The sequence below is a fragment of the Narcine bancroftii genome, chromosome 12 (assembly GCF_036971445.1).
Source record: "Narcine bancroftii isolate sNarBan1 chromosome 12, sNarBan1.hap1, whole genome shotgun sequence".
In the NCBI taxonomy this organism is placed as follows: domain Eukaryota; kingdom Metazoa; phylum Chordata; class Chondrichthyes; order Torpediniformes; family Narcinidae; genus Narcine; species Narcine bancroftii.
Genome location: NC_091480.1, coordinates 13,665,489 through 13,691,292, shown reverse-complemented (window position 1 = coordinate 13,691,292; position 25,804 = coordinate 13,665,489). Strand labels below are relative to the sequence as shown.

Genomic DNA, 25,804 nt, shown 5'->3' with positions numbered 1-25,804 from the left:
TCCCATAAGTTTTTCAATGTGAGATCATTAAAATATTTGCTAAAAAATAGGTTGAAATGACATATTATTCTCATTGATCAACTGCTATGGTCTTCAGAAAAATTGCAACTGCAGTCAATTCTATTTTTGAAGTAACATTGATCATGTCACTCTTCAACCAGAATCATTTCCTTGCATGGATTGAATAAAATCAGTCAAGGCTCATAGTTCTGATCTTTGCATTGAGCTGATTGCCAACCCAGTTCCTCAGGCAACATTCTTTTCATTTTCTAATGAGTCTACACTTAAAAGTATAATCATGAATTGATGTTCATGTTCAAACCATGTAGATATAAATGGAGAATTGTAAAAACATGAAAGTCTGCAGACACCATGGATGAAGTAAAAACCCAATGTTGGAGAAACTCAGCAGGTCATACAGTGTACTTTATCTAACATAGATAAAGATGCATAACCAACGTTTTGGATACGAGCCCTTCATCTGAAATGTGGGTGCCTGCCCACATTTTATCCACATCTCGGTGAAGGGCTCAAACCTGAAACGTTGATCATGTATCTTTATTATATAAAGTACACCATTAGACCTGCTGTGTTTCTCCAGCATTGTGTTTTTACTCAGTATAAATGAAGATAGTCATGGAAATAGGTAGATTTAAATAAAATCAAGTTTTGGTGTGTAGCATGCAATTTCAAAGTTCTAAGACCAATTTCTATTATCCATTGGATTTTGTAAAATTTCTGCCAGTACTCGATGTAATTCTTCATTTTTAGTCTTAAAAATGAAACATTCAAGAAGCATCTGTGGAAGCGTGCTGTAGAATAAATTCTGCTGAATGTTTCAGCGATCTGATTTCTAAGGTCGTCCTCAAAATCTGTTCAGCTCAGATGCCACCATGTGTACACAGCATTAAGCCAGAGAAGGCTTTAAGCCAAAGCACAAAAAACAAAGCCTCATGAACAGAGAGTATATTGCTGAAGTTTTGGGTGGCACACTTAGCATAGCGGTTAGCGCAATGCTGTTACAGCGCCAACCACTGGGTTTAAAAACCATGCTGTATTGAGGTTGTATGTCAAAAATGGCGGTGCTGCCGGAGCCGCTGTAACAGCAGCATTGCCATTGGTGCAGAGCGAGGGGAGCGAGGAGTGGAGATACAGTGCTCCCGCAGGGTCCAACTGCCCAGTCAACTGCTGTCAGCTCCGCACAGGCTTTGAACAGCCCATTAAAGAAGCTAATGGTAGTTTTATTTAAAATCCCACAACCACGGGTTCAGCACCCATGATTGGCAGCAGCCACGAGGGGTTGCAGACTCCAGGGGAGCAGAGGTCAGTGACCACAGCAGCAGACCATTGAGGGGCTCTGTGGCTGAAAGACCCACAGATGCATCGTGCTGCTGGCAATTCAAGGCAAGGAACCCATGGAGGTTGTGGGCTGCTGGAGATTGCTGTTGGGGGACTTGCTCCAGGCTGCGGACTGCTGGAGAATGGCTCAAAACTGACTGAAGGGTATCGAAACCGGGATGCAAGGAGGTGCTGAAGGCGCTGAAGGGTTAAAGACTGTGTTGGAATTTGGGTTGCCAATAGTTTGGGTTGGGTTGGGTTGCCAATGGTTTGGACTGGACTCTGAGGATGTGGAGGCAGCAAAAGCGCTGTAGGTGATTCTATGGACACTGGGTAACTTGCTGGGTGGGGGGTGGGGGGAGGACGGGGGGAACTCATGCTTCTCTTTAACTGTAAAAGGCGCTTCAGGCAATTTCTGCCGATGGCAAATCGGTCTACCTTACAGCAGGCAAAAGCAATTTCTTGTAATATGACACAGTTTTATTACATGAGAAAAAAATTTAATCTTGATTCTTGTATGTTCTCCCCGTGCTCTGGTTTCCTTCCACTGTTCAAAAACATACCAGGGTAGTAGGTCTTTAGAGTGGCATGATTAGCATAGCAGTTAGCGTAACACCTTTCAAGTGCCAGCGATCGGAACTGGGGTTTGAATCCTGCACTGACTGTAAGGAGTTTGTACATTCTCCCCATAATGCATGGGTTTTCCATAGAAGCTCCAGTTTCCTCTCACTATTCGTAGAACATAGAACACCACAGCACAGTACAGGCCCTATAAAAAAAGCGAAACCCTTCCTACCCTGTAGCCCTCTATTTTCCTTTCATCCATGTACCTGTTTAAGAGTCTCTCAAATGCCCCTCATATTTCAGCCTCCACCACCACCCTTGGCAAGGCATTCCAGGCACCCTCAACTCTGTGTAAAAAAAAAATACTCTGATGTTTTCCCTAAACAAGCAACAATTGTTTGCAAAATGATGTATAAAAAAACCAATGACCTGTGCAATAGGATAAATGTTCTCAAGCTTGTGTGTCCCTCTGCCGGGCACTGTTTAAAAAAAGGGGTGATGAGTTGGCATACAGCAGGGAGATTGAAAACTTGGCTGAACCACAAGCTTCATTCAATGACTCCAACAACAAGGAGCTGATTGTGGACTTTAGGAAGGGACTTTTAAGAGGCGTACGATCCAGGGTTCATTGGGGGATCAGAAGTGGAGACAGTGAGCAAATTAAAATCCTAGGAGTCTCTATCTTGGACCCAACGCATGAATGAAAATCTAGAAGAAAGCACGTCAGTGTCTCTACAGTACTTCCTCAGGAGTTTGCAGGTTTGTCGGCATGACATCAAAAACCGGAGTAAACTTCGACAGACCAGTGGAAAGTGTGCTGACTGGCTTGGTATGGGGCACCAACACCTCTAAGCGGAAACCCTGCAAAAGGTAGTGGGCTTAAACTCTCCCTACCTTCAAGAAAATCTACATGGAAAGTAGCCTTCGGAGAGCAGCAGTAATCATCCAGGATCCACACCACCCAGGACATGCTCTGCTCTTGCTTTTGCCATTAGGAAAGAAGTATTGTTGCCACAACACTTGTACCAACGGATTCAGGAACAGTTGTTATCCCTCCCCCATCAGACTCCTCAACAACAAACTCAATCAGGGACTCATTTAAGATCTCTTACTTTGCTCATTATTATTATTGAATATTTATTTTCCATATTGCACACAGTCTGTTGACAGTTCTTTCCTTGTATTCATTTCTTTTTATGTGAATATATCTTTTTTGAGTCACTTTTTGCACAACCGATAAGTAGAAATTCGCCCTGGCCCATAGGAAAAAGAATCTCAGGGTGTCACTGACAATAAATCTGAACTTCGTTGCTTGCACACAACTTGCATCACTCACCAACACAAAAATGAAGTGACACGACTATGTGTTTCCACCTGATAGATTCCAACAGCATCATTTGAGAACTTAAATCTTCAATGCAGCACTCTGATGGTGCTCAATGTTTATTAATTCCCACCTGATTGAGTTGGTGCTTCACAGCTCCTACAAGTTGTGCACACTCTTCATAATTTACGTGGACCTAACTGATTAGTTTAAGACAGTAGTTATCAACCTTTTTCTTTCCACTCACATGCCACTTTAAGTATTCCCCATTTCATAGGTGCTCCGTGATTAATAAAGGATTGCGCAAGGTGGTGTGTGAGTGGAAAGAAAACCATGGTTTTCATTGTTCCTAATGGCCTCGTTATGTGCACAATTTCCTAACTCCAAAGGAAATGGGCCAATGACAATTTTTCTCAAGCAAAATATTTCAGTAACAATTGATCGAGAGCGGTGATTCTCAACCTTCCCTTACCACTCACATACCCCCTTAAGCAATCCCTTACTAATCACAGAGCACCGATGGCACAGGGATTGCTTAAGGGGGTACGTGAGTGGAAAGAAAAAGGTTGAGAACCACTGGTTTAACATATAGGTTTGTCATAATTTTTATCTTCACCTATCTTCACCTTTGTGACACCCACAAGATAAAAGTCAATATCTGGTATTGCAAACGAAAGAATGAAAGACCGTGAAAGGAAGAAGTAAACGGTCTGTAAGGAACATATTTGTGCAGATGCTCTCCAGCATTGTGTTTTGAAATAAAAAGTCATTTTTCCCCCCACAATAAAACAAAAGAAATGGGATGGAAGATTTATAGTCATATACACAAGTACAATGTACAGATGCCCCAACATTCCTCCACTGCAGCCACACCCTCATGTCAAGCTACACCTACAATAATAGTACAAATGGCTACAGCAAGGCAAGAAGAAAAAAAAGAGAGACTAAATGTAAATAAATATTTGTGAGGCAGTGGGTTCAAAGAACCTTTGCTTGGATTGCTTGGATTGCTTACCCCCCCCCCCCGCGTCCTCCTCCTCGCCGCCGCCATGACAGGCGGAGGCTGATCCCACGATGCTCCTGGGTGACACGACGCTCACACGCCCCGCCCCCTTGACGGGGGCCCCGCGGGCCGCGCATGCGCGTCGAGGCCGTGACATCTGCGTCGCGTCGCCATTTTCTGCACGGTGCGAGCAACGGGTTGAGGAGAAGAAGGTGGTGGTAGTCGCGAGGCCTAGGGAGCGGGACGCAGCCCGGGTGGCAGAGCGAGGGCAGGCCGCCGCCGCCGCGCAGACGACGAGCAGCAGCAGCCCCTCCCAGCCCGGCGTCGGATCATTTCGGTCCCGGAGGCCTCCTGCATCCTCCTGCGGCCTAATTATAAAGCCGCTAGTTTTGATTGTCGCGTCTCCCTCTCCCTTCCCCTACCCCCCCCCCCCACTCCTCACGAGGGGGGGGCGCTGGCTCTCTCCTCTCACCCCCCCCCCCCCACCCCCACCTCTTCGGGTGCCGAGGCCGAGGCGAGTTCCCCCCTTTGCCGTGACGAGCGGGGAGGGGGGAAGCTTCGAGCGCGCAGACCCCGGCCGAGATTGGGCGCATCGCGAGCAAGTACGTCCGGGTTTCCGTTCCCCCCACCCAGGAGCCGTCGCTCGCGTCCGTCGCCCAGGCGAGGGGCGCCGAGGCGGAGGCCGGCGGCCACATCATGAACCACTGCGCCAAGCCCGAGCAGAATGAGCAGCACCTTAGCGAGCCCGAGGAGATGGAGATGGAAGGTAAGCCGCGGGCCTCGGCCTCCCCATCCCCTCCTCCCTCAACATCCACCCCCGCCCCGAATCTCTCTCCCGAGAGAGATCATCCCCCGAGCTAGGCCGCAGGTTGAGAGCGCGGGGTTTCTGCCCCTCCCCCTCCCTTCCCGAAGGCCGCAGGCTTCCCTCCACAATTTATCTCCCAGTGTGCCAAATCCTAAAATGATTGACTCAGTGAGCTCGATAGAACCAGCAGCCCGTTTTCACTTCATTGTGTTTCTCAGATCAGCAAGCAGGCCCTATGGGTTCTGGATCTCGGACTCAATGGTTTCCAGATCACTGCAACTTTTGCTATCTCATGCTGGCTTGGCTTGTTTCATCTGCCCATCACACTTGATTTTTTGCTTAAACTGGGATCTAACCGGTTGATTTCAGAAAATAAATGGGTGGACCTGTTAATGGTTGCGATTACTTTTTGATTAATAATGCATTTAACACTATGGAGCTTTATGTTCATTAAAAGTTTTTTTTAAACTTGACGACAATGAGCTTTTGTCAATTCTATAATTTAAACGAACAGTGTGTCCTGTGTGAGTTACATTCATTTATGTATCACCTTTTATAATTTGGTATTGATGATATCTTTAATCTGGACAGATTTTACTTGACAGAGATAGAGTGAATTCTTAATTGCAATCATCCAGATATTTGTTCTTGCAGTTATTTTTACACTGACTGTTTACACCTTGCTGCCGATGTAAATTATGGCCTCTGTTGTTATCAGAAGTTAACATTTGTCCAAGACTCTTTAGCTGTTGGATTGTTACTGAGCAGCAGGCCTCCTGTGTCAGTGTCATTATCAGGCCTGCAACTGGATCTGTTAACTGTTGTTTTTCTTTTCTGAGTCCTAGTCCAATATACAGGTCGTGTCCTCCTTATCCAAAATGCATGTGACCTGGTGTTTCGGATTTTGAAAAACATTTTTTTTAAATGTACTCATTCACTCAGACTTGAAGATAATGCAATCCTATTACAATACAAATATTTACATATGCACAAATTAACTGAAGTAGACATATTTTGAAAATCTACACTCAATAATGCCTTATTTGGTCAGCTACGTCCTGTTCTCTGATCGGAATTTCTGCACTCTATTACATATTACCTTATGGGAACACGGATGAAAAACATTTCAGATTTTGGATCGTTTCAGGTATTCCGATAAAGGGGCACTCAAGCTGTATCATCAACGACAAATGTTAGAACAGCCTTCAACTAGGATGCTGGGAAACATAATCCATCCTTCATTTCAACATGTACTCAATTTGTCATTTGTTCCTCAGACTGTTGAAAGTTCCACAAATCACTTTTTTGAACATCTTTGATAACATGCAATAGATTTACACACACTGGCCAGTTGATATTTACAGATTATATGATCTGGATGAACAAGTGGTAAAGCTGTCATGAGTTTTCTGGTCCTGAACATCATTCAAAAACAATGCTGTTACTAAATAGCACCTTTAGCAATCCTTTACATTCCAAATAGTGATAGGCTCAATTAACATTTGGAGTAGTTACATTTGTAATGTAGAAAGATACAGCCAACTTTTACACAGTGAAGTTTCACAAGCATTGAAGATATTAACTGGAGATTCTGATATTGGAACAATGGGAGTGGGATCTTTATCATCTCATATTTTTCCTTGGATCTATAAAAGATGGTACTTGACTGTACGCTACTGCTGGTTTCGCATTGGAGTGTCAAATAATAATGTTTGTGTCCCCGGAGTTGAATTTGAAGTCATGACCACCTGTTTCAGATGAGTTAATACCACTGAGCCATGGATGACTCTGAATTATATTTGGCTTACTCAGGTCATGTAGCTTGAAGTGCAGCATACATTATACTGATGAGGATTGGCAGAGAGCATATTGCAATGTTACTTTATAAGGAGAAGATATTGCATTTTTAATTTTGTGAGATGTTCATGCTACTGTTTTCATATTTTGCAAATTAAATCAATGTTTGAAAAGGAGCACTAATTTTAAAAAAGGCAAATTTTCCATGCTTAGTAGCATGGTCAAATAAAAGGCATTTGTGTTATGAGACTAATGGTGTTTAATTCCTTTACAAATTATCTCTATTCTTTTCCCTTTCAAATGCAAAACTTAGTTGAGTAATAAGATGCTGATATTCTGAGTAACATGATGCTTATGTGGACATGTAAGAGACTGCAGATGCCGGAATCTGGAGCAAAACATGATGTTTGTGTGTTCCAATTGTACCTTCCTCATTGGCTCAACTTTACAACCTCGTGGTTCTCAAATAACCAAATTTTCCAATTGTAGTCATTGATGTTGGTGATGTGTACAACTGAGTGTAATGGGGGTGGGGGAATCCCAACCTTAGTCTTCAGAAGAGCAATTTTGCTACATTTCATTCCCATCTAAGGGCAGTACAGCACCATATGGCCTTTTTAAAGCCCATAAAGTCATGCCAACCTCTATAAACCTACTCTGCATCAATTTATCTTTCTTCCCTCACAGCTCAAAATTCTGATTTTTTTTGTATCCAAATAAATATGAGTCTTTTAAATGTCCCTATCGTGTCAGCCTCCACCCTTATCCTGCCAATACATTCCAGGCACCTCCCACTCTGCTTCCTGAGATGCAGCACAAGAGCATGTATGACATTCTTAAATTATGATGGTAATTGCTATTTTATTTCACTTCACCCATTCATAAATCATTTTTAAATTTTTTAAATGTCATTTATATTATTTTTGAGTCCTTTGCATCATATTTAGAATTTGTAATGTTTATATTATGGAAGCAGTGTTGATATCTTTAAGTATTTGTAGCTCAATTTTCATGGTAGATTTTCTTTCCTCTTGTCACTATTAGTGTCACCTTCATACTTAGATGCTCATGTTCTATTCTACCATTAATTTGCTTGTCAAGATGCACTTAGTTTGTCAAGATGGATTGGTTTTATGCAGTTTGTCACATCTAAGTTGTAGCTGGTTATTGCTGTGAAGAATTATTCTTGTTCAAAGTAGAATTTGCACTGGAAATAAATTAATCGTTGAGTTTGACGTGAGATTCAATTGCAAAGCTGATTATTTTGTATCAAGTTCTTAGGATGATTAGTATGTTCCTTTAGGAAATGTGCACGTTTCTGTTTGTAGATCAGTTTGTGCAAATGTAATTTTGCAAAGGATGTCAAGGCTCAATTTAAATGTAGCTCTTGCAGCTTTATTCTGTGGTTCTTATGAATTGTATCTTCAGTAGAAATAATTTTTTAATATATAAAGGAAGCCTGCTGGCATTTTTGTTCCAGATGTCTTGGTTATTATGGAAATGATGGAGAAAATATTACTGAGGACACCATTTGGGGTTTGGGGGAGGTATTAGAAATGGAATCCAAGATTGTAATTTAGGGTTCATAATATTAGTTTGGTAATAACTGAATTGTTAGAAGTTTGTCTTGAAAACTAGTAGTATTGCCAAGATTGAAACATCCCTTTATGGGCCTGTAGCAACTGTGTCTCAGTGTGAAATGAAGAATGAGAAAATGATCAGGCGTAGTCAAGTCACAGTTCAGTAAAAGTCGTTTATTCAGTCACACACACTGCTTTTTAAAACTCCGCACGTTCCAAATGATGTCATCACATTGTAACGTGAGGATATCACTTGGAATCTCCCGAGCTGGTTTGATTAAAGCTCCGGTGAGCCGCTACATGGCCCCACCCCTAGAACTGGCGATAGGAGGCCAAGCCTATCCACGCCTTCACATCAGGAGTCGTGGCAAGGGCTGATCAAGGTCGAGATGAGCAAGCTTTAGTCAGTCAATCATAAATGTTTCTCAATGCCCCCCGACGCCCAGTACACGTTATATGATTGTCTCTCTGAAGGGGCCTTCATATGGCCTCTCTAAGGGTGGCCTGTGTCCACTTCTACGTACAAACACAAACTCACAGTCCCGGAATTCCTTTGGGATGAAAGGTTGTTGTTCCATGCCTTGACGTGGGAACTGGGTCCAATTTTCTAAGCTGTGCTTGGAGTTTGCCTAAGACGTCAATCGCTGGTACCTCCTGTCTGTACGCTGTGGGCATAAACTCCCCAGGTACAATGAGTGGGGTTCCATAAACCAACTCTTCTGATGAGGAGTTGAGATCCTCCTTGGGTGCCGTTGTTATCCCCAGGAGGATCCGGGGCAGCTTGTCTGCCCAATCAGGTCCCTGGAGGCAGCCTTCATTTGCTTACGGAACTGCTCCACCAGGCCATTCAACTGCAGGTGGTAGTCTGTTGTGTGGTGGAGCTGCATTCCTAGCAGTCACAACAAAGCACCCCAGAGTGCAGAGGTAAATTGTGGGCCTCTGTGGGAGGTTACGTGTGGATAAGCCGAACAGAGATACTCAGGCAGAAATAAAAGCTCTAGCGCATGAATCGGTTGATGAGTCTGTCATAGGAACTGCCTCCGGCTGCCTAGTGAATCTGTCAATGACCGTTAACAAGTACCCAAACCCGTGTGACACTGGAAGTGGGCTGACATTGTCGACCTGCACATGGTCAAATTTGCACTGTGGTGCCTGGAAAGGCTGAAGCAGCGTCTTCTCGTGCCTATGCACTTTTGCAGATTGGCAGTCCATGCACATCTTTGCCCAGTACGTGACCTGCTATTTGAGTCAATGTCATACAAACTTGTCTGCTATTAGGTGGACTGTTGCTCAAAAATGCAATGTCTCCACGCAGCAGGGACAATAGGGTGAGGCCAACCTGTGGAAATGTCACACAAGAGAGTGGTACCTTGTGGCCCAAAGGCTACATCCTTGAGTTGACAGTAGTTCTATAAACTGGGAGTTCGTTGTCCTGGCGCTGAGTTTTGGAGAGCGCTATGTAGACTACAAACAGGGCACGTACTGCTTGAACGAAGGAGCGGGACAAGGTATCAGCCACCACATTACTCTTACCAGAGGTGTGTTTAATCCAGGTTGAAAACTTGGATACATAGGGTGGTGTAGCTGGCGGGCTGACCAGGGATCTGACATGTTCTCCTTTATGAAGGTTAGTGGTTTGTGGTCAGTAAGAAACCATAAAGTCCCTGCTTTCCTAAAAAATAGTGGAAGTGTTTAACTGCTAGGTACAGTGCCAGCAGTTCCTTATCAAATGTGCTGTATTTCATTTCTGGAGGGCGGAGGCTTCCATTGTCTATATTCAAGACCATTGGTGCATCCATTTGTGAATGGACCAGCAATGATGCATTTACTCGGGCGACTGGTCTGCTGGAATCCGACCGTCATCTACTTTGTCTCCTCGAGTTCTTTGGCATTGCTGGGTGAGAGGTCGAAGAAGGGTTTTATAATATGACCTGCAGAGGCTAGAAAGCGATGATAGAAATTGACCATCCTCACAAATTCCTGGAGTCCTTTGATGGTATCAGGCCATGCGAATTTGAGGATGGCCTCCACCTTGCTTGGCAATGGAAAGACACCCTGGCTACTGATCTAATGCCCCAAGAACTCGAAAGAGCCTGCCCGTTCACAGTTAACTCAAACTCCTGTAGACGACGGCAGAGTAAATGCATGAGCTGCATGCAGGTGCTCTTTGTGGGTGTGGCTGGTGATGAGTATGTCGTCCAAGTATATGAAAAGGAACTCTATGCCACTCCCCACTGCATCCATCAGTCGCTGGAATGTTTGTGCAGCATTTTTGAGCCCAAATGGCATTCTCAAAAATTTAAAGGCCAAACGTTGTTATGATGGTGGTCTTGGGCACATCCTACGGGTTTACATCTATCTGGTGGCACGCACACACCAAGTCAGTTTTAGAAAATATCCTGGCCCCATGAAGATTAGCTGTAAAGTCCTATATATGGGGCACAGGGTAGCGATCTGCAGTGGCAGCGTCATTGAGAGGTCGCCAGCCACTCATGGCTTTGGGCATCATGTGTAGCAGGGAAGCCCATCGACTATCAGACCTGTGTATGATTCCACATACCTCCATTGTGTGGAACTCTTGTTTTGCAAGCCACAACTTGTTTGGCAGCGGGCATCTGCTTCTGGTGTGTAGAGGAGGCCCTTGGGTGAAGATGTGGTGTACGATGCCATGTTTGGGTGCGGCAATGGAGAACTGGGGAGTGACAGTGTCAGGAAACTCATCAAGAAATCTGGTGAACTCATTGTTCGAGTACTTAATAGCATCAAAGTGCAGCGGAGTAGTTTGGCTTTTCCAAGGCAGAAAGTCTGGCTTGTTGTGTTCACCATCAGTGGCTGTGAGGAAGTCGGCACCAAGCAATGGCCGGGACACAGCAGCAAGAATGAACTTCCATGTAAACTTACTGTTGTCGAGTTTCAGGGGTATAGTCCTTGTGCCATACGTATGAATCAAGCTGTTAGTCACCACTGTGAGTGCTGGACCCATGCTCCTGGCACGGGTTTAAAGTCCGAAGCAGGAAGGACACTAACCTCATACCCATGACTAGAAATTTGTGCTGGGAGAGTTTGTCCCAGACAGAGTAGGCTGTTATGTGGCTATCCACCATTGCCATTAGCAATGACTGGCAAGGGGTTCAGAAGAACTCCAGAACCCCAGCGTTGATGGTTTTAAAAAAAAAACTCCAGGTGAATCTAACAGAATTGTGTTTGTCATGGAGTCATGTTTGTCCGGGGGATCATGGACCCTCGTTGCCAGTACTCGTGGAGTCTGGGCCTTTGGATGTGATGCAGCATTAATTTCTGTGAGCCTTGTGCCTTGCTGTTTCACGTGCCACAGAACGTCTGCATGGGCGGCCACTGTTCAAGGATTATCAAAGTCCTCGTCAGCCAACATGAGGCGGATGTCTTCTGGCACATGCTCTTCAAAAACAACTGCTCAAAGAGCAAGCAAGGCCTATGGCCGTCTGCTACTGCCAACATGTCGTTCAATAACTCCGAAGAGGCGCAGTCCCCTGACCATCTACATGGAGGAGCCGTGTCGCTCGCTCATGCAGTGAGAGACTAAATCCAGAGAAGGAGAGCTTTTAGGGCTTTGGACTTGCCAAGAGCTGGTGGGACCCGAAGGAAATCCACTACTCAATTGACCATGTCCTGGTCGAGGGTGCTTACCATATGATGGTACTTCAATCTTGTGGGAATGTGGAACTGTGCCTCAGCCTGCCTGAACCAAACTGGGTTGAGTGGCCCAAAAGAAGGGCCTTTTGAGCGAAACCATTGTGTTGTCCATTTTGGGTCACCAATGTAGCAACTGCGTCCCAGTGTGAAATGAAGAACAAGAAAATTACCAGACGTAGTCGAAGTTCAGTAAAAGTAGTTTACTCAAACAGTCACATGCAGCTTTTTAAAACCCCCGCGCATTCATGACATCATTTGGAACTTCACGAGCCAGTTCTATTAAGCCTCCGGTGAGCTGCGACAGGTCTCTTTTTTTTCAGTGTACACTGCTTTTCTTGGATGCATGTTATCTTAGAACTAGATGGTGATCCAGAAAAACATTGGTCTTTTGTTCAAGTGTTCCATGGTATTTGTGTTATCTTTGTTGTTCATAATCCAATTATGCGGAAAACTCTCTGACAAGAGAGTAAAGATCAACTCCCTTTTGAATCTCTGATTTAATTCCATCTTGATGATGAGTTATTCAATTGAAACTGCAAAAATTTTAATACCTGTGCCAAATAAATAATGCAAGAACATGACTTTTCATATTAAATACAAGGTGCTGTTAAATGTGAAGATTGTTACACCTCAACACTGATTTTGAGTTCCCTGGAGTTCTCAAAGCTCGCTTCTCATAATTCCTGTAACAGTTAATCTTCTGAAAGCCCCTTCCTCTCATTTCCTTTTATGATCACCTTAATAGTTTTGTTGTTAATTATCAAGTTGATGTACTAGATAAGTTGAGCCAGCTGGTAAATTCGAATGGCATCATTCTGAGCCAGATGAGCATGTAGACTTCTATTTACTTGTCATGATTTGAATGGCACATTTTGTGAATAAAATAGGTAATTGTACATTAGTTGTTTGTTGTCATCCATGAAATTTACCAGAGTGCCAGGTGCTGCAGTTATAACCACAATGTTAAGAGCAATTTTACAGCATCAAGGCCAGTCAGTGAAAACCTGGGTTCTGACTGAGTACTCTTCTGTTGCACTTTCTGTGAAGTCTATCAGCATAAATTTATCTTGTCGCCCTCCACTCAAATTAAGATGTAAATGACTTCTATGCATTTCACTAGAACACAAGTTTAAAATATTATTTATTGAAGTTAATGAGCTTTGAATTTGTTGAACACTGTAGGTAGTTAGGCTATTTTATGTCATCGTGAGAAAGTTGTTTTGGTGTAATTTGGAGGTAATAACTTAGTTTAAGTCTGAGATACATTTATTATCGAAGTTTAATTACTGAGCATATTTCTTGGGTGCTCAACTGTTTCTCATTTCTGTTGTGCAAAAGAATCTTTCATGGTGGACAGTTTAGAATGTGAACTGTGGAATGTAGAATAAATTCATTTCACAATAATGAATTCTCCTTGTTCAATGTGAAGCTCTTCCTTTGATAACGGCAGGCAGGTTGGAGGAAAAAATGAAAAGTGAGTTTCAACAATAAATGTCATCGTGATATTAATCAATATCTTGATTTTTTTTCTGTCTAAATTTATTGTTAAACAGCCATTATGGTGGGGTTAAAAGTACAAGTAGTGAATAATGGCGATTCATTTTAGGTTTATATATTTTTAAATGATTTCCCAAGATGTGTGCTGCATCAATGAATTAATATTTTTGATGTAGGTTCACTATTGCAGAGTATAGCATTTCAGAAGCAAAATTGACAGCTTAACATATCTTTCTTGCTATAAAATATAAAAGGGAAAAAGGAGTTAAAATTTTCACAGAAGTTATTTTCAAAGTACAAGAAGTAATGGGTCTACAGAGACTTACCGGTTATCTGACAAAATGGTTGTAACTTTTTACATTAATTTGGTAAGCTGAATTGAGACTTTGTAAGAGTTATGGAGCAAAACAGTTTTTGCTTTAACACACTCTTCTGATTCATTTATTGTATTTTTCTGTTAGAGTTTTACAGACAGAAACTGCCCCTTCACCCATGGAGCCCATTGCATTAAATTATACCAATCTCATTTACTTGCCCAAGGTCTGTCGGCTTCCATGTTTTGATGGAAGCAGTTGTCCAGATGCTTTATGTCATGTGTATCTGCTACCACCTGTTCAGACAATGTATAAATGAATAACAAACTCCAAACATCTCTGAAATAATTTCCTCTCAGATCTCTAAACCTACCTCTTAAAACGCCTACACCACAGGAAAGCGACTTTTATTATTTATCCACCTCATAATTTCACATACCTCTCTTAGGTCACCTTTGCACCAGGGAAAACTCTTCTCTAACTTGTAAATATATTAGAACCAAAGAACATTGCAGCATAGAAACAAGCCTTTTGGCCCTTCTAGTCTGTGCCAAACTATATTTCTGCCTAGTCCCACTGACCTGCACCAAGCCACAGCCCTCCATACCCCTCCCATCCATGTACCCATCCAAATTCTTTTAAACGTTAAAATTGAGCTTGCATTCACCACTTTAGCTGTATTGGCCCAATCAAGGCAGCATTTTGCTGAATATCCTCTTGTGTCCTCGCAGGCACAGTCGCGTCCCCCTTCTAATGTGGCACGTAATACTTGAGATGTGACCAAACCAATGTTTTTAAAGCTGTAATATGTTGTCCTGGCTATGTATTTTTTTTGTCTGAGCACTTCCTTTGAAGGTTCCTTCCAGCAGTTTGGTTCAATGATGATGTTCCTTTTTCCTGATGCTACTTGATGAACTCTGAAAATCACCTGGGTGGATCTGGAACAAAACTAACAATGCTAATTTGAGTAAACTTGCTAAATTATCAGTGAACTAGAGTTCCAGTCTGTAACCTCTATAAATTAATACTTATTTGAAACTGTGATCCTAATTGCTATTATTTTATAGTGTAGTTAGTGCTGGGATGTATGTTTTTTGAGCCTAGATCTTGGCGTAAATCAGTCAGGTTTTAAACAAGTAAGTGCAGTGGAAAAGGAAGGCATACTTATACATTGGCTAAGTTGAAAGATCAAAAAGTTTATTTTATTACCAATACCTTTTACCTTTGCTCTTTGCCAGATGTTCGGAGCCTGCCATGGCTTTTTCTTGGATGGACCATAGCCTTGTGACGCCACTATCTGGTTTTGAATTTTATACTGTTTGTTGTAGATTCTTTGTAGCTACCAGAACCTGATTTCATCGTGTACTTTACGGCACAGGAGAGCTTGTTCAGCGTTCATCAAAATTACTTGTGAATATCTGAACTGCTGGAAATCTATCCTCTTGTCAAAAATATCCAAATTTGGTCTACTTTTGTATCAGTCCTGGAGTCCAGCATTCGAGAAGAAACATGCTTTTGTCTACAAGTCCGAGTCAATGCTCCAGGAAGCGGCTTGAGGAGAATACAGATAAAGCAGGTCACAAAATTTATTTGTCCCTGTGTTCTGGAACCTATAATTGGTGAATTATTGGATCTTGAGTTAGAAGAATATACAATGATATATTGTGAACCCATTTTTTTAAACCTTGGCTGAAAAATTCATCATGTAATTTTTTTTTTAAGTGGTTTTGTTTTGAATCTTGTAAATGCAAATTTAAATAATTTAAAGAGACATGAAGGGAACGAAAACAAATTCTTTTACTTTTCATTAAATCTTCCTTGATACTGCTTTAATTTGTTTTTGCTAAAATATCCTCTAATAATGAATTTATTAGTTGACTACTGATCCTGGTTGTTTTAAACCAAAGAGAAGAACCATTTAGAGGCTGGATCAAAAGAGTGGTTTGAACACTAAATTTTGGAACATAAGATTAATCCTGTTTTCTTCAGTACAATTGTTGAATAAATGAAATGCAGAAATTTTAGAGACCAGAATAAAAATTAAAGTTATGGAGATGAAAATCTATTAGCTTTTGCATCCTAGCCAATAGTAGGCTCTTTCACCAAGATAGTTATCTCTTCCATGTGTTTTTTTCCTATGTGAATAGGGTGGTACTGAAGAAAGCATGAGGGATGCTTGTCTTCATTGATTGCATAGAGTACAAGAATGTGGTCATGATTTTACAACTACCAGTCTGTGAAACATTGTTTTGGCTACACCTGGAGTATTGTGTTCAGTTTTGGTTCCCAGTCGAAAGGAAGATGTCATTGCCCCAAAGTTCAGTAATATATTATCCCAGGGTATCCACTGGTTTGGAATGGATTGGTCATAAGGAGAGATTGATGGGCTATGTTTGTTTTTCTGGGGCAGAGGAGATTGAGGGTTGACCTGATGGAGAAATCAGAAATTAAGAGAGCATATCTTTTCCTCATGGGATTGTGTCTAAAACAAGATGGCCTAGTTGTGATGTGGGAGTTTTAAAGGGAATCTGAAAGGTCTTTTTTGGGGATTTGCAACATGTTGCCTGAGGTGATTTAAGCAACATCTTGAGAAGCAATCAAATCACCAAGAGACTTGAATCCTACAGGCCAAATGCAAGTGAATGGGATGAGCATAGATAAATTCAATGAGGAACTAAAGGGCTTGTTTGTACTGTGGTTAATTTTTTTAAAAATAAAGACACGTATGATATTTTTGAATAGATCATTCTTAACATGTGCTGTGAACATTAGGGTTAAAGCCAGCATTTTTTTTTTGGTTTGGGTTAATTGCTCTTGAGAACTGAGAAGCACTGAAGTCCTTCTTGTGAAGGTACTCCCAGTGTTTTGTAGAAAGTTCAAGAATTGGGTACCAGCAATGATGGAATGCAATATTTTCTCAGGCCAGCATTTAGTGTGACTTGAGATAGAACTTGCAGATGGTGATATTCTCTGGGTCTCCTACCCTTGTCCTTCAGTTTGATGGAGGTAGGGGTTGCTTTTTCACATGCATTGGTGAGGTTCTGCCGTTAATTATATGGCTGCTGTATTGTGACGGAGGTCAGATAACACCAATATTTTTGCCTTGCATGTCAACTGCTGTGCAGCAACATTCATTTGGGCGAGTGGAAAATATACCAGTCCTGATGTACTTCATAGCTTTGATTCTCAACACCACCCCCCCACCCCGCCCCACAATGGAAATGAATATTTTTTATCAACAGAAAATAACTGCATTTAAATTCTCCAGTTTATCAAGTAGCTCCCACCATTCTTGGCTAGAAACTTGCCAACTATATTTGGGGTTTTGTTAATGCTTCTCCATACTTTCGAGATCTTGAAGTTATTCTCCAACTTGATGGTAATAATAAGGCACGGGGTTAAAGATTCCCATGAAATAACATTTTGACAGCTGATGACCAAGACATTTTTGAGTTGGTGGTGTCTCAGGTGAGGTTGCTGAGAAAGAAAATACAAGAGAAGACCCTCTCTTCCTTTGGTGATGGACATTTAAGTTTTTCTTGCCTTCAGCCCAGAATACATCTCCCTTTTCTAACTTCAAGATCCTCTTTAAGCAGTGCTCAATGTGGAGAACTGATTCATCAGGAAAGTGCCAAATGCTAATAAATGTAAAATGTCTTGGGCTCTGGAGTAGCTAATTTAATTGCTCCTTCCCAACAAATCTTTTGTGCCACTTACTCCAGTCTACAGGGTCAGTCTTTTTTTTTGTAATAATTTATCGCACTGAACCATATCAACCAATATATTTACAGATGCATCTCTTTAAATATTCACAGTGACATTTTCTCTTTTTTTTCCCCATCCCTCCCTTCCCCTTTCCCACCCCCCTCCAAAAACAGTAAATATTGAACATCGAAAATGCAATAAAACAATATCTTTACACAAAAGGAATACAAACAAAAAAGATGTATCATCTACTTATACATGTTAAATCTGATCGTGTTTAACTTCTTATCATTTCTGGTGGTGGTGGTCCTGGGCCTGCTCTTTCTGTTACGTTCTATATATGGTTCCCAGGTTTTTTCAAACATTGTAACTTTGTCTTTGAAATTGTGATTTTTTTTCATTTTCCAATGGGATACACTTAAACTTGATTATATATTTCATTAATGTTTATAGTCACACACTTAAACTTGGTTATATATTCCATTAAAGTTTATAGTCATATAGTCCAATGTGGCCATTTTATATCTTTATTTTCACTTCTTTTCTGCCTCTTCACCACCTCCACCCCCATTTTTTCCATTACTGTATTATTAAATTTTCCTTTTTAATCTCAATATACGACAACGCACTTAAGACATGAAATACCCCAACAATCCCCACAAGCAATAACCCTTTAACCCCAAATGAATCTCCCCTCCTTGGATTGCCCCTTGTCCCTTGACGTCAACCACAACTCCCCTTTCCATTTGGTTTGTGAACTTACTCGCAAGCGTCAACCGATTTCTCAGTGACCATTATTCTTCCCCCCAGCCCCCCCCCCAAGAAAACACTATTTTCTGATTCATATAACAAAGCTCTTCTTCCCCTTTTATCTATCTTTAAATCTTTATACATTATCTTTACTTTATATTTTTACATGTTTTTGTATATTTTCTTGCCACTCTTCCTCCTTGTCATTCTTCCTCCTCTCTTCTCCTGCCCTGCAAATGTTCAGCAAATTTTTGCGCTTTCTTTGGGTCTGAGAACAGTCTATTCCGTTCCCCAGGAATAAATACTTTGAGTACTGGTGGATGTCTTAATATAAAGTTATACCCTTTCTTCCATAAGATTGTTTTCGGCGTGTTGAATTCCTTCCTCTTCTTTAAAAGTTCGAAGCTGATGTCCGGGTAAAAAAATATTTTGTTCCTTATATTCCAACGGCATACTGTCTTCTCTAACCTTCTTTCTTGCCTTGCTCCAGTATGTTTTCTCTTGTTGTATATCTTAGAAGTTTTACCAATATGGATCTCGATTTTTGATGTGGTGGCGGTTTCATTACTAGTGCTCTCTGTGCCCTTTCGATTTCTATTTCTTCATGTGAATCTGTCATTCCCAGCACCTTCGGGATCCATCCTTTTATAAATTCCTTCATAACTGACCCTTCTTTGCCTTCTTTCAGGCCAACTATTTTTGTTATTTCGCCGACTGTAATTTTCCAATACGTCATTTTTTTCTGACAATATATCTTGTGTCTCGTTAAAAAAAATGTTCTTCTCTTCCAACTTCCCTCTTAAATCATTTATTTCCATTTCTACGGCAGCTTCTCGTTCCTCCACATTTTCTACTCTTTTCCCTTTTTCAGTCATGACCAACTCTAAGCTTTGCATTCTGTCTTCAGCTCTTTTCATTTTTCTTTTGATTGAACTAAATTCTAATGATCGCCATTCTTTTAATGACCTCATTTGTTCTTCAAAAAAGGCTTTATCTAAATTTTGTCCTTCTATTTTACCTTCTTTCCTTTGAAATTCTTGGTCTTCTTCCTCCTCTTTTGTGTCTGTATCTATGTCTGTGTCATTTTCTCTTCTCTGTATCTGTGTATCTTCATCCTTCTCTGGTGAGCTGCTTCTGTATCCTTGCTGGGCATCCAGCTGCTGTGTCTCCTGCTGTTAGGCCCCCTGCTGCAGGCCGACCTGCTGCTGGGCCTCCTGCCACAGGTGTTCCCCTACGCCGGTTGCCCCGTTGCCGCTCACCCTCTTCCAACCAGCCCTTCATTCTCTTTCTCACTCTTTTTCTTCTTTCTTGCTTACTTCCCCCAACTGAATGCCCCCGATACTGGCTGCTCCTCAGCTGAGTCCCCCTCCCGCTGGCGTTAACCTTTTCTTTTAATTGCGGACTGCGCATGCGCACCTCTTCTTGGCTCTGAGAGCCATTTTTGAAGTCCGTCGGTTGGGAGGACAATGCTCCTCCGGGGACTCACCAACATCGGAGATCGGCCGCTCCTCTCCACAGTACCTCTCTGCTCCGATGTGCAGGTAAGGCCTCCTTTCTTCTCCAGTGATTTTCCTTCTTCCCTTTTCTCTGCTATTTTTACTTTTTCTCTTTTGGGTGCCATCTTCTGTCTCTTCTCTGTAACTTTATCTTTCTCTTCCTGTATCTTATGTTTATTGAGCTCAGGTTTTTCAAACTTTTTTTCTTTTCTCTGGAGAGGGCTGGTTCCACCCGACCAGCCACTACTCCATTACATGACTTCCCCTGACAGGGTCAGTCTTAATACAGGGATCTGACATTCTTCAAGATAATGAGAGGTTTGAAAGTCATGTTGGGTTTTTGCTGAAGCAACCAATGAGAAGTTGAGGTGACTCGATGGGTAGATTCCCTCCAGCTTCTCGTTGTTGATTCCAGTTTCGGCAATTGTGTTTTCTTTTGGGCTGTTGCTTTACTTGTGCACCACCACCAAGTGGAATATGATGGGATTATAGAGTGTATTATGCCAGATGGTAGTTTTGATCAAAGCAATTGACACTTAACTGTTGAAATATAACCCTAGAAGTGCCTTGTGAAAATAAACGAGGATTTATGATTGTTGTCTCAAAGACAGGTTCTGAGATCCCTTTGATTTCATTGGGGGTATGGAGCTACAGCTTGAGAGGCAAAGATTTTGATTTTCCTCACCTTTGTGTGCACTATTTTCATTTTTAAAGAAAGCATTTGACTGGAATTGTGCAGTCAAACAATGAATTTTACATTTCGTGAAACTTGCAGCTATGTTTCCTCTAACTGCAACTTTTAATTTGTGCTTTTGTTGTGTTGGTGGATTTTTAAAAAATTTCCCTCAAGGTCATTGTTACAGGTGAAAGGGAAAAATGAGGGGGAAATGCTGGAAATTGCAAATATAAATAGAGCTGGGAATATAAAATGCTGGTAGCCTTCGTGAAAGGCACAAGTTATTATTTTCTACCAGAGGGTGTTTGATTTGACCCACAATGCCTGTCCTGCTAAATATTTCTATCATTTACTGCTTTTGTTAAAGAAAACTTCTTTATCAGGGCAATTGTAAATCTATTGTAAAGATTAGGTCTCAGTCTGCGAATGAGGTCCCAACAGTTAGCAAGAAGTTGAGCAAATTAAGTTCTGATGAATAAGGAGAAGCACTTTGTAGCCATTCCAATAAGACTGCTGCTATCTTCCTCGTTGCCCTACAATCAAGCTCTCCCAATCTTGCATTGAATTCAGATGAAGACCTCAATAAATGCAGTAAATGCTATTATTAATTGGTTAACTTTTTTTCTACTTGTTTGAACATGATTTATCCTCTTAATTTTACAAAATGGTTTATTTTAAAAAAAAAAATGAGTTCAATATTTTGATTTGCCCTTGCTATTTTCTTTTTAAGTCAGTTCAACAGTATTTTGCACCCCTCATACCTGGTTGTTAATAATGTGTTCATTAATGTCCATTAAATTTCTTGGTAAGAGCCTGGCATGATTATATTTTATAGCTCTGAGTTATTAAGATGTTCAAAATATGTATGCAGACATGCTTATAGCAACAATGCATTCCATTTTTTTCAGCTGGCGATGCAGATGATCCACCACGAATTACCCCTAACCCAGTCATCAATGGTAATGTAGCAATGGCAGATGGGCACAACAATACAGAGGAAGATATGGAAGATGGTAATGTTTTTCTTTGTCTTAAAATTGGAAACTGCTAAAGCTAGGAATGTACATCTCTTGAAACATGACTCCTGAATGCTGCTTAGTTTGGACTAACCCCACAGCCCATATCAGTTGCACTGTTTTCAGCACACATCATTAAGTGTATTGATGCAGTTAGAAATTTGGCATTTTACATTTTTTTTTCAGGAAAATGATAACTGCTACAAATAGAGGCATTTGTGCTTGGTATGGTTAAGGATGTTTGGGCAGTTAAGTTAAAGATTCCATTTTACTTTCTTTATTTAAATCTTTTTGCACACCTTGCTTCTCTCTCCTTCAAATATGAACCTTGCCACAAAGCCATCATCTCTGCCCCATCTTCAAATTGTTGATTATTCTCTGCTTGCTGTGAACTTGGCCATTTGACTTGGATTCACTGTTTCACAATGAGACAAAGCTGGGAAAGAGTGTGAGCTGCATGGAGGGTCCAGGAAGGCTATTGTGTGGTTTGAGCAGGTTGAGTGAGTGGGGGAGAAATGCTTGCCAGATGCAGTACAGAATGCACAAGTGTGAGTTCATCCTCGATGATGATTTAAAAACATGAAGCATCTTGTCTGCATCGTGACCTGGGTCCTTGTAGAGAAGTTGATGAAAGTAAATATGTAGTGTAAAAGGTGAATAAAAAGTCGAGTAGAATATGATTTATCATTGCAAGAGGATTTGAGTGTAAGCTTAACAATGTCTAACTGCAATCATATAGGCAATGGGAAGACCAGACTTTTGAGTCTTTGGTGCAGTTCCGGTCTTCCTATCAGAGCAAGGATGGTCTTCCATGGAGGGGAGTGCAGAAGACATTGATTCCTGGGATGGCATGCTTTACTTAAAAATACAAATTGGGATGGTTGGTTATGCATTTGCTAACCATTGGAAAAAAGCCTGATGGGACTGGGTGAAATAAATGAGGGAAGAAAGTTCCTGAGGTGGGGAATTACACATCCAGGGGGTTGCATCCTAAAAGGGCCTACCTCATTGGCCTGGAGACTAGGTGGCGACTCGAGTCTCCGCGACGTCTCCTGGAGACTAGCCGGGTCTCCAGGGAGTAGTGGGAAATTCAAACATGCACAATTTTTTTTTGAGACTCTTTCCAGTCTCCAGCAGGTCTTGGAGACATCTCTATCAGTTGCGGTGACGACGCGGAGACTAATTTTGTCTGCGACGTCTCCGAGACCTGCTGAAGACCAAGGAGACGTTGTGGCGATGTCACGGAGACGTCTCCCCAGTCGCGGACAAAATTAGTCTCCGCGACGTCCCCGCGACTGCAGGGCTAATTGGTTGTCACCTTGTCTGGAGACATCTCCGACATCACCCTGGCGTCGCCTTGGTGAGATTGCAAGCCATTTTTTGGTCTCCAAGTTGCCGCAACTTATCCGTCACGGTGACGACTCCGCCAATGAGATACCAGTGTAAGGATACAAAGTAAGGTATTTTCAACTGAGTTGAGGGAAAAAAATTCTCTCAAAGTATGGTCATAGTATATGACCATAGTATATAGTCATTGGCATAGTATTTGAAGGCAGATGGCTAAATGTATTTAAGAAAGAATTAGAGATGGTTGAAATGACAAAAGAGATGGAGGTATGGAGAGACAGCAGAAACAGTTGGCTGAATTTGGATGATCGTGATACTGAATAATGGAGCTGGCTTCAAGGTCCAAATTGCCTACTTGTTTTTGTATCAAGAGATGTTGTTATGTTCAATAGTCTTTAATTTTGCTCCTTTTAATTTAGTTCCTCTACCTTCTCTTATTCCAATCCTTACCTTCCACCTGACTAAGGGAAAATAAGTGGGCATTTGTCCAAATGGTTCAAATTTGTAATTACTGGTACAGACAGTCACCGACCGGGTTACAAATGTCCTACTTAAGGACAACTCGTACTTACAAATGGACTAGACACAGCTTCAGCTGTTGGCTCAGAAGGAGAATGCAGTCAGCCATTTTGTCGATTCATGGTTATTTACCCTTGTAACCATGCCTCCAAAGCATAAATTCAATGCAACAAAGCTCTGTACGAATCTCCTGATGCCTGCTTCAAAAAAAATGGCAAACCGATACTAAATAAGAACTGTATCTACCCATTCTGACTTTTATGCAAAATCGACTAAGACTTAAAAACAGATTTTGTTTTTAACCCAGAGACTGCCTGGACTGTATTGTGACATGAAAGCTTCCACCAATTAACTAAGCATTGGATAATGTGTGTCACTTCTGCAATTTGTGCTTATGGGTTTTTCAAAATCCATTTTAGTTTGTGTCGCTGACTTTTGCAATACGAAACATGGAACATTGGAGATATTGAAGCTGTTATAGCAGCTGAGATGTTTTTCCTAAATATGAGGGCAAAATTGTAGGCAACATGTTTAGAACATTTGAAGTTTCTTTGAGTTTCATGAGTGGAAAAATTAGAACTTAGTCAGAGATTTTTAATACACTGGTAGAAATGCATTTTTTTGCTTGATAGGACTTCGAAATAGTTTACATCTGGCGACTGAAGGCATTGAATAGTTATCTGTCCTTGTGTAGTAGTAATTGCAATGATTTTGAATGCTGCGATAGCCTATTGTGAACTTTTAAAAGTTAAACTATAGCTTTGGGCATACATTCGATAATGCTATTGGTTTATATTTTGCTAAATATTTAAGGACCAGATTTATTTTAAAAACATTCTCCTCCAGATCAGATATTCCACAAATCAATACTTATGGCTTATATATGCCTGCACATCTAAACAGAAGATTGAGAATTGCATACTTTCTAGCAAGATGCCTCCCCATGGAGTAGGTGTTCTCTGATTAATAAAAATCCTTGTCACAAGGAATTGTTTTTCCCTCCCCACTTGGAGCATGAAATAAGATTTCTTAATTCTTCCCTATTCAACCTGTACAAACAAATAAGGAACAAATCCTCATAGGGACAAAGGAATGGAACTAGCTACATTAAGAAAGTTAGCATCATTTTACTGTTTAAGTGGTGATAACATCGGAATTTGAACATGCTGGTGTTGATGTTTTTCTTTTGATGTGTACAGATTTTAATTTACAGTTGATAATTGTCTGCAGAAATAACTTGGGAAGTAGAATAATTTAAAGGATTTTTTTTGTCTGACCTTGTACTTTCTAATTTAAACTCATGAGCATTGGATTGAAAGTAGGCTGCAACTAAACTTGTGAATTAAGGAGTTTTTGTCAAATTCATGCCTTGTGTGTTCAAGCTGTCCCAGACTGCAGGAACGTTGAATGGAATTAACATTTTATGCATTTCAAATGCAGATGCTGTGCAGGGTATCTTGGAATTCTAGTTTTGCTGAGTGCAAATTCAGTTCAGGTAGAATTGGGTTGAAATGGAGAAGTTCATGGATCCCTTGTAAATGATAAGGTCTTTCTTGACTGCCCAGCCTCCTTGAAAATTAGTTGCATACCTCAAATTGTTATGAGGGCAATCCTTCTTCCACTAAAATGATTGTAACATTGTAAGCTTCAGCTTGCATTTACAAATTATCTTTGTGTTCCTTTTGAAATTGAAAAGGTGATGGGTGAAAGTCTATAAGTAAACTGACAAACTTTTAGCTGCTTCTGCCTTGAGAATTGGGGTGAGTTGCTCACTGGTGAATACCTAGCCTCCGATCACCATGGCACTAATGGGGTTAAAGTTTTCATTGGAATTCCCTGGATTCGGGTGGGCAACCTTTTACCATGTGTGGGTTGGATGGCGTGTCAGTGGATGAATGGCTGCACTAATGCTACCATAAATAAAATAAATACTGAAACACAGATATGTGTATTAAGTTTTCTATTGTCTCTACTTGAAGTATGTAATGTACAATGTATGAACATACAATAATTTATCAAAGAACAATCCACATATAAAGTTCAAGCCAGAGACAAACTATTCCTTTTAATATTTTATAGTTTTTTTCAGGTTTGGACATGGTAATTTACAGTCTGTCAGCGATAATCATTACAAATTGACGTCATTTACCACTTGTCCATGTCCTATCTATACAAATTACAAACAAGTCCAAATCTAAAACCCCCTTATCCTCTCTTTTCCCCCCCCACCCCATTCCCTAAACCTCAAACACTCAACACACGGACAAATGGGTAACCAAAAAAGACATTTAAACAACAAAATATCGGGGAGTTATGGGTCAGGTCCAGTGCAGCAGGGAGGAACCAGACCGATATATATTCTTTGGCTTGGCTTCGCGGACGAAGATTTATGGAGGAGGTA

The 25,804-nt window shown here is 41.2% G+C and overlaps 1 protein-coding gene across 3 annotated transcripts in view; it reads left to right on the top strand.

Moving 5' to 3' along the window:
- The first annotated feature begins 4,373 nt into the window (after positions 1–4,373).
- Positions 4,374–25,804, top strand: part of usp7 (ubiquitin specific peptidase 7 (herpes virus-associated)) — a 67,599-nt gene continuing 46,168 nt past the window's right edge. For 2 of the 3 annotated variants that reach the window (XM_069905415.1, XM_069905413.1), the window contains exons 1-2: positions 4,374–4,995; positions 21,430–21,534. In XM_069905415.1, coding sequence (XP_069761516.1) covers positions 4,926–4,995; positions 21,430–21,534 — 175 coding nt within the window. In that variant the 5' untranslated portion in view covers positions 4,374–4,925. Of the gene's footprint in view, positions 4,996–13,465; positions 13,558–15,132; positions 15,471–21,429; positions 21,535–25,804 lie in introns of those variants that run through there. The other variant, XM_069905414.1, reaches the window with a different exon arrangement.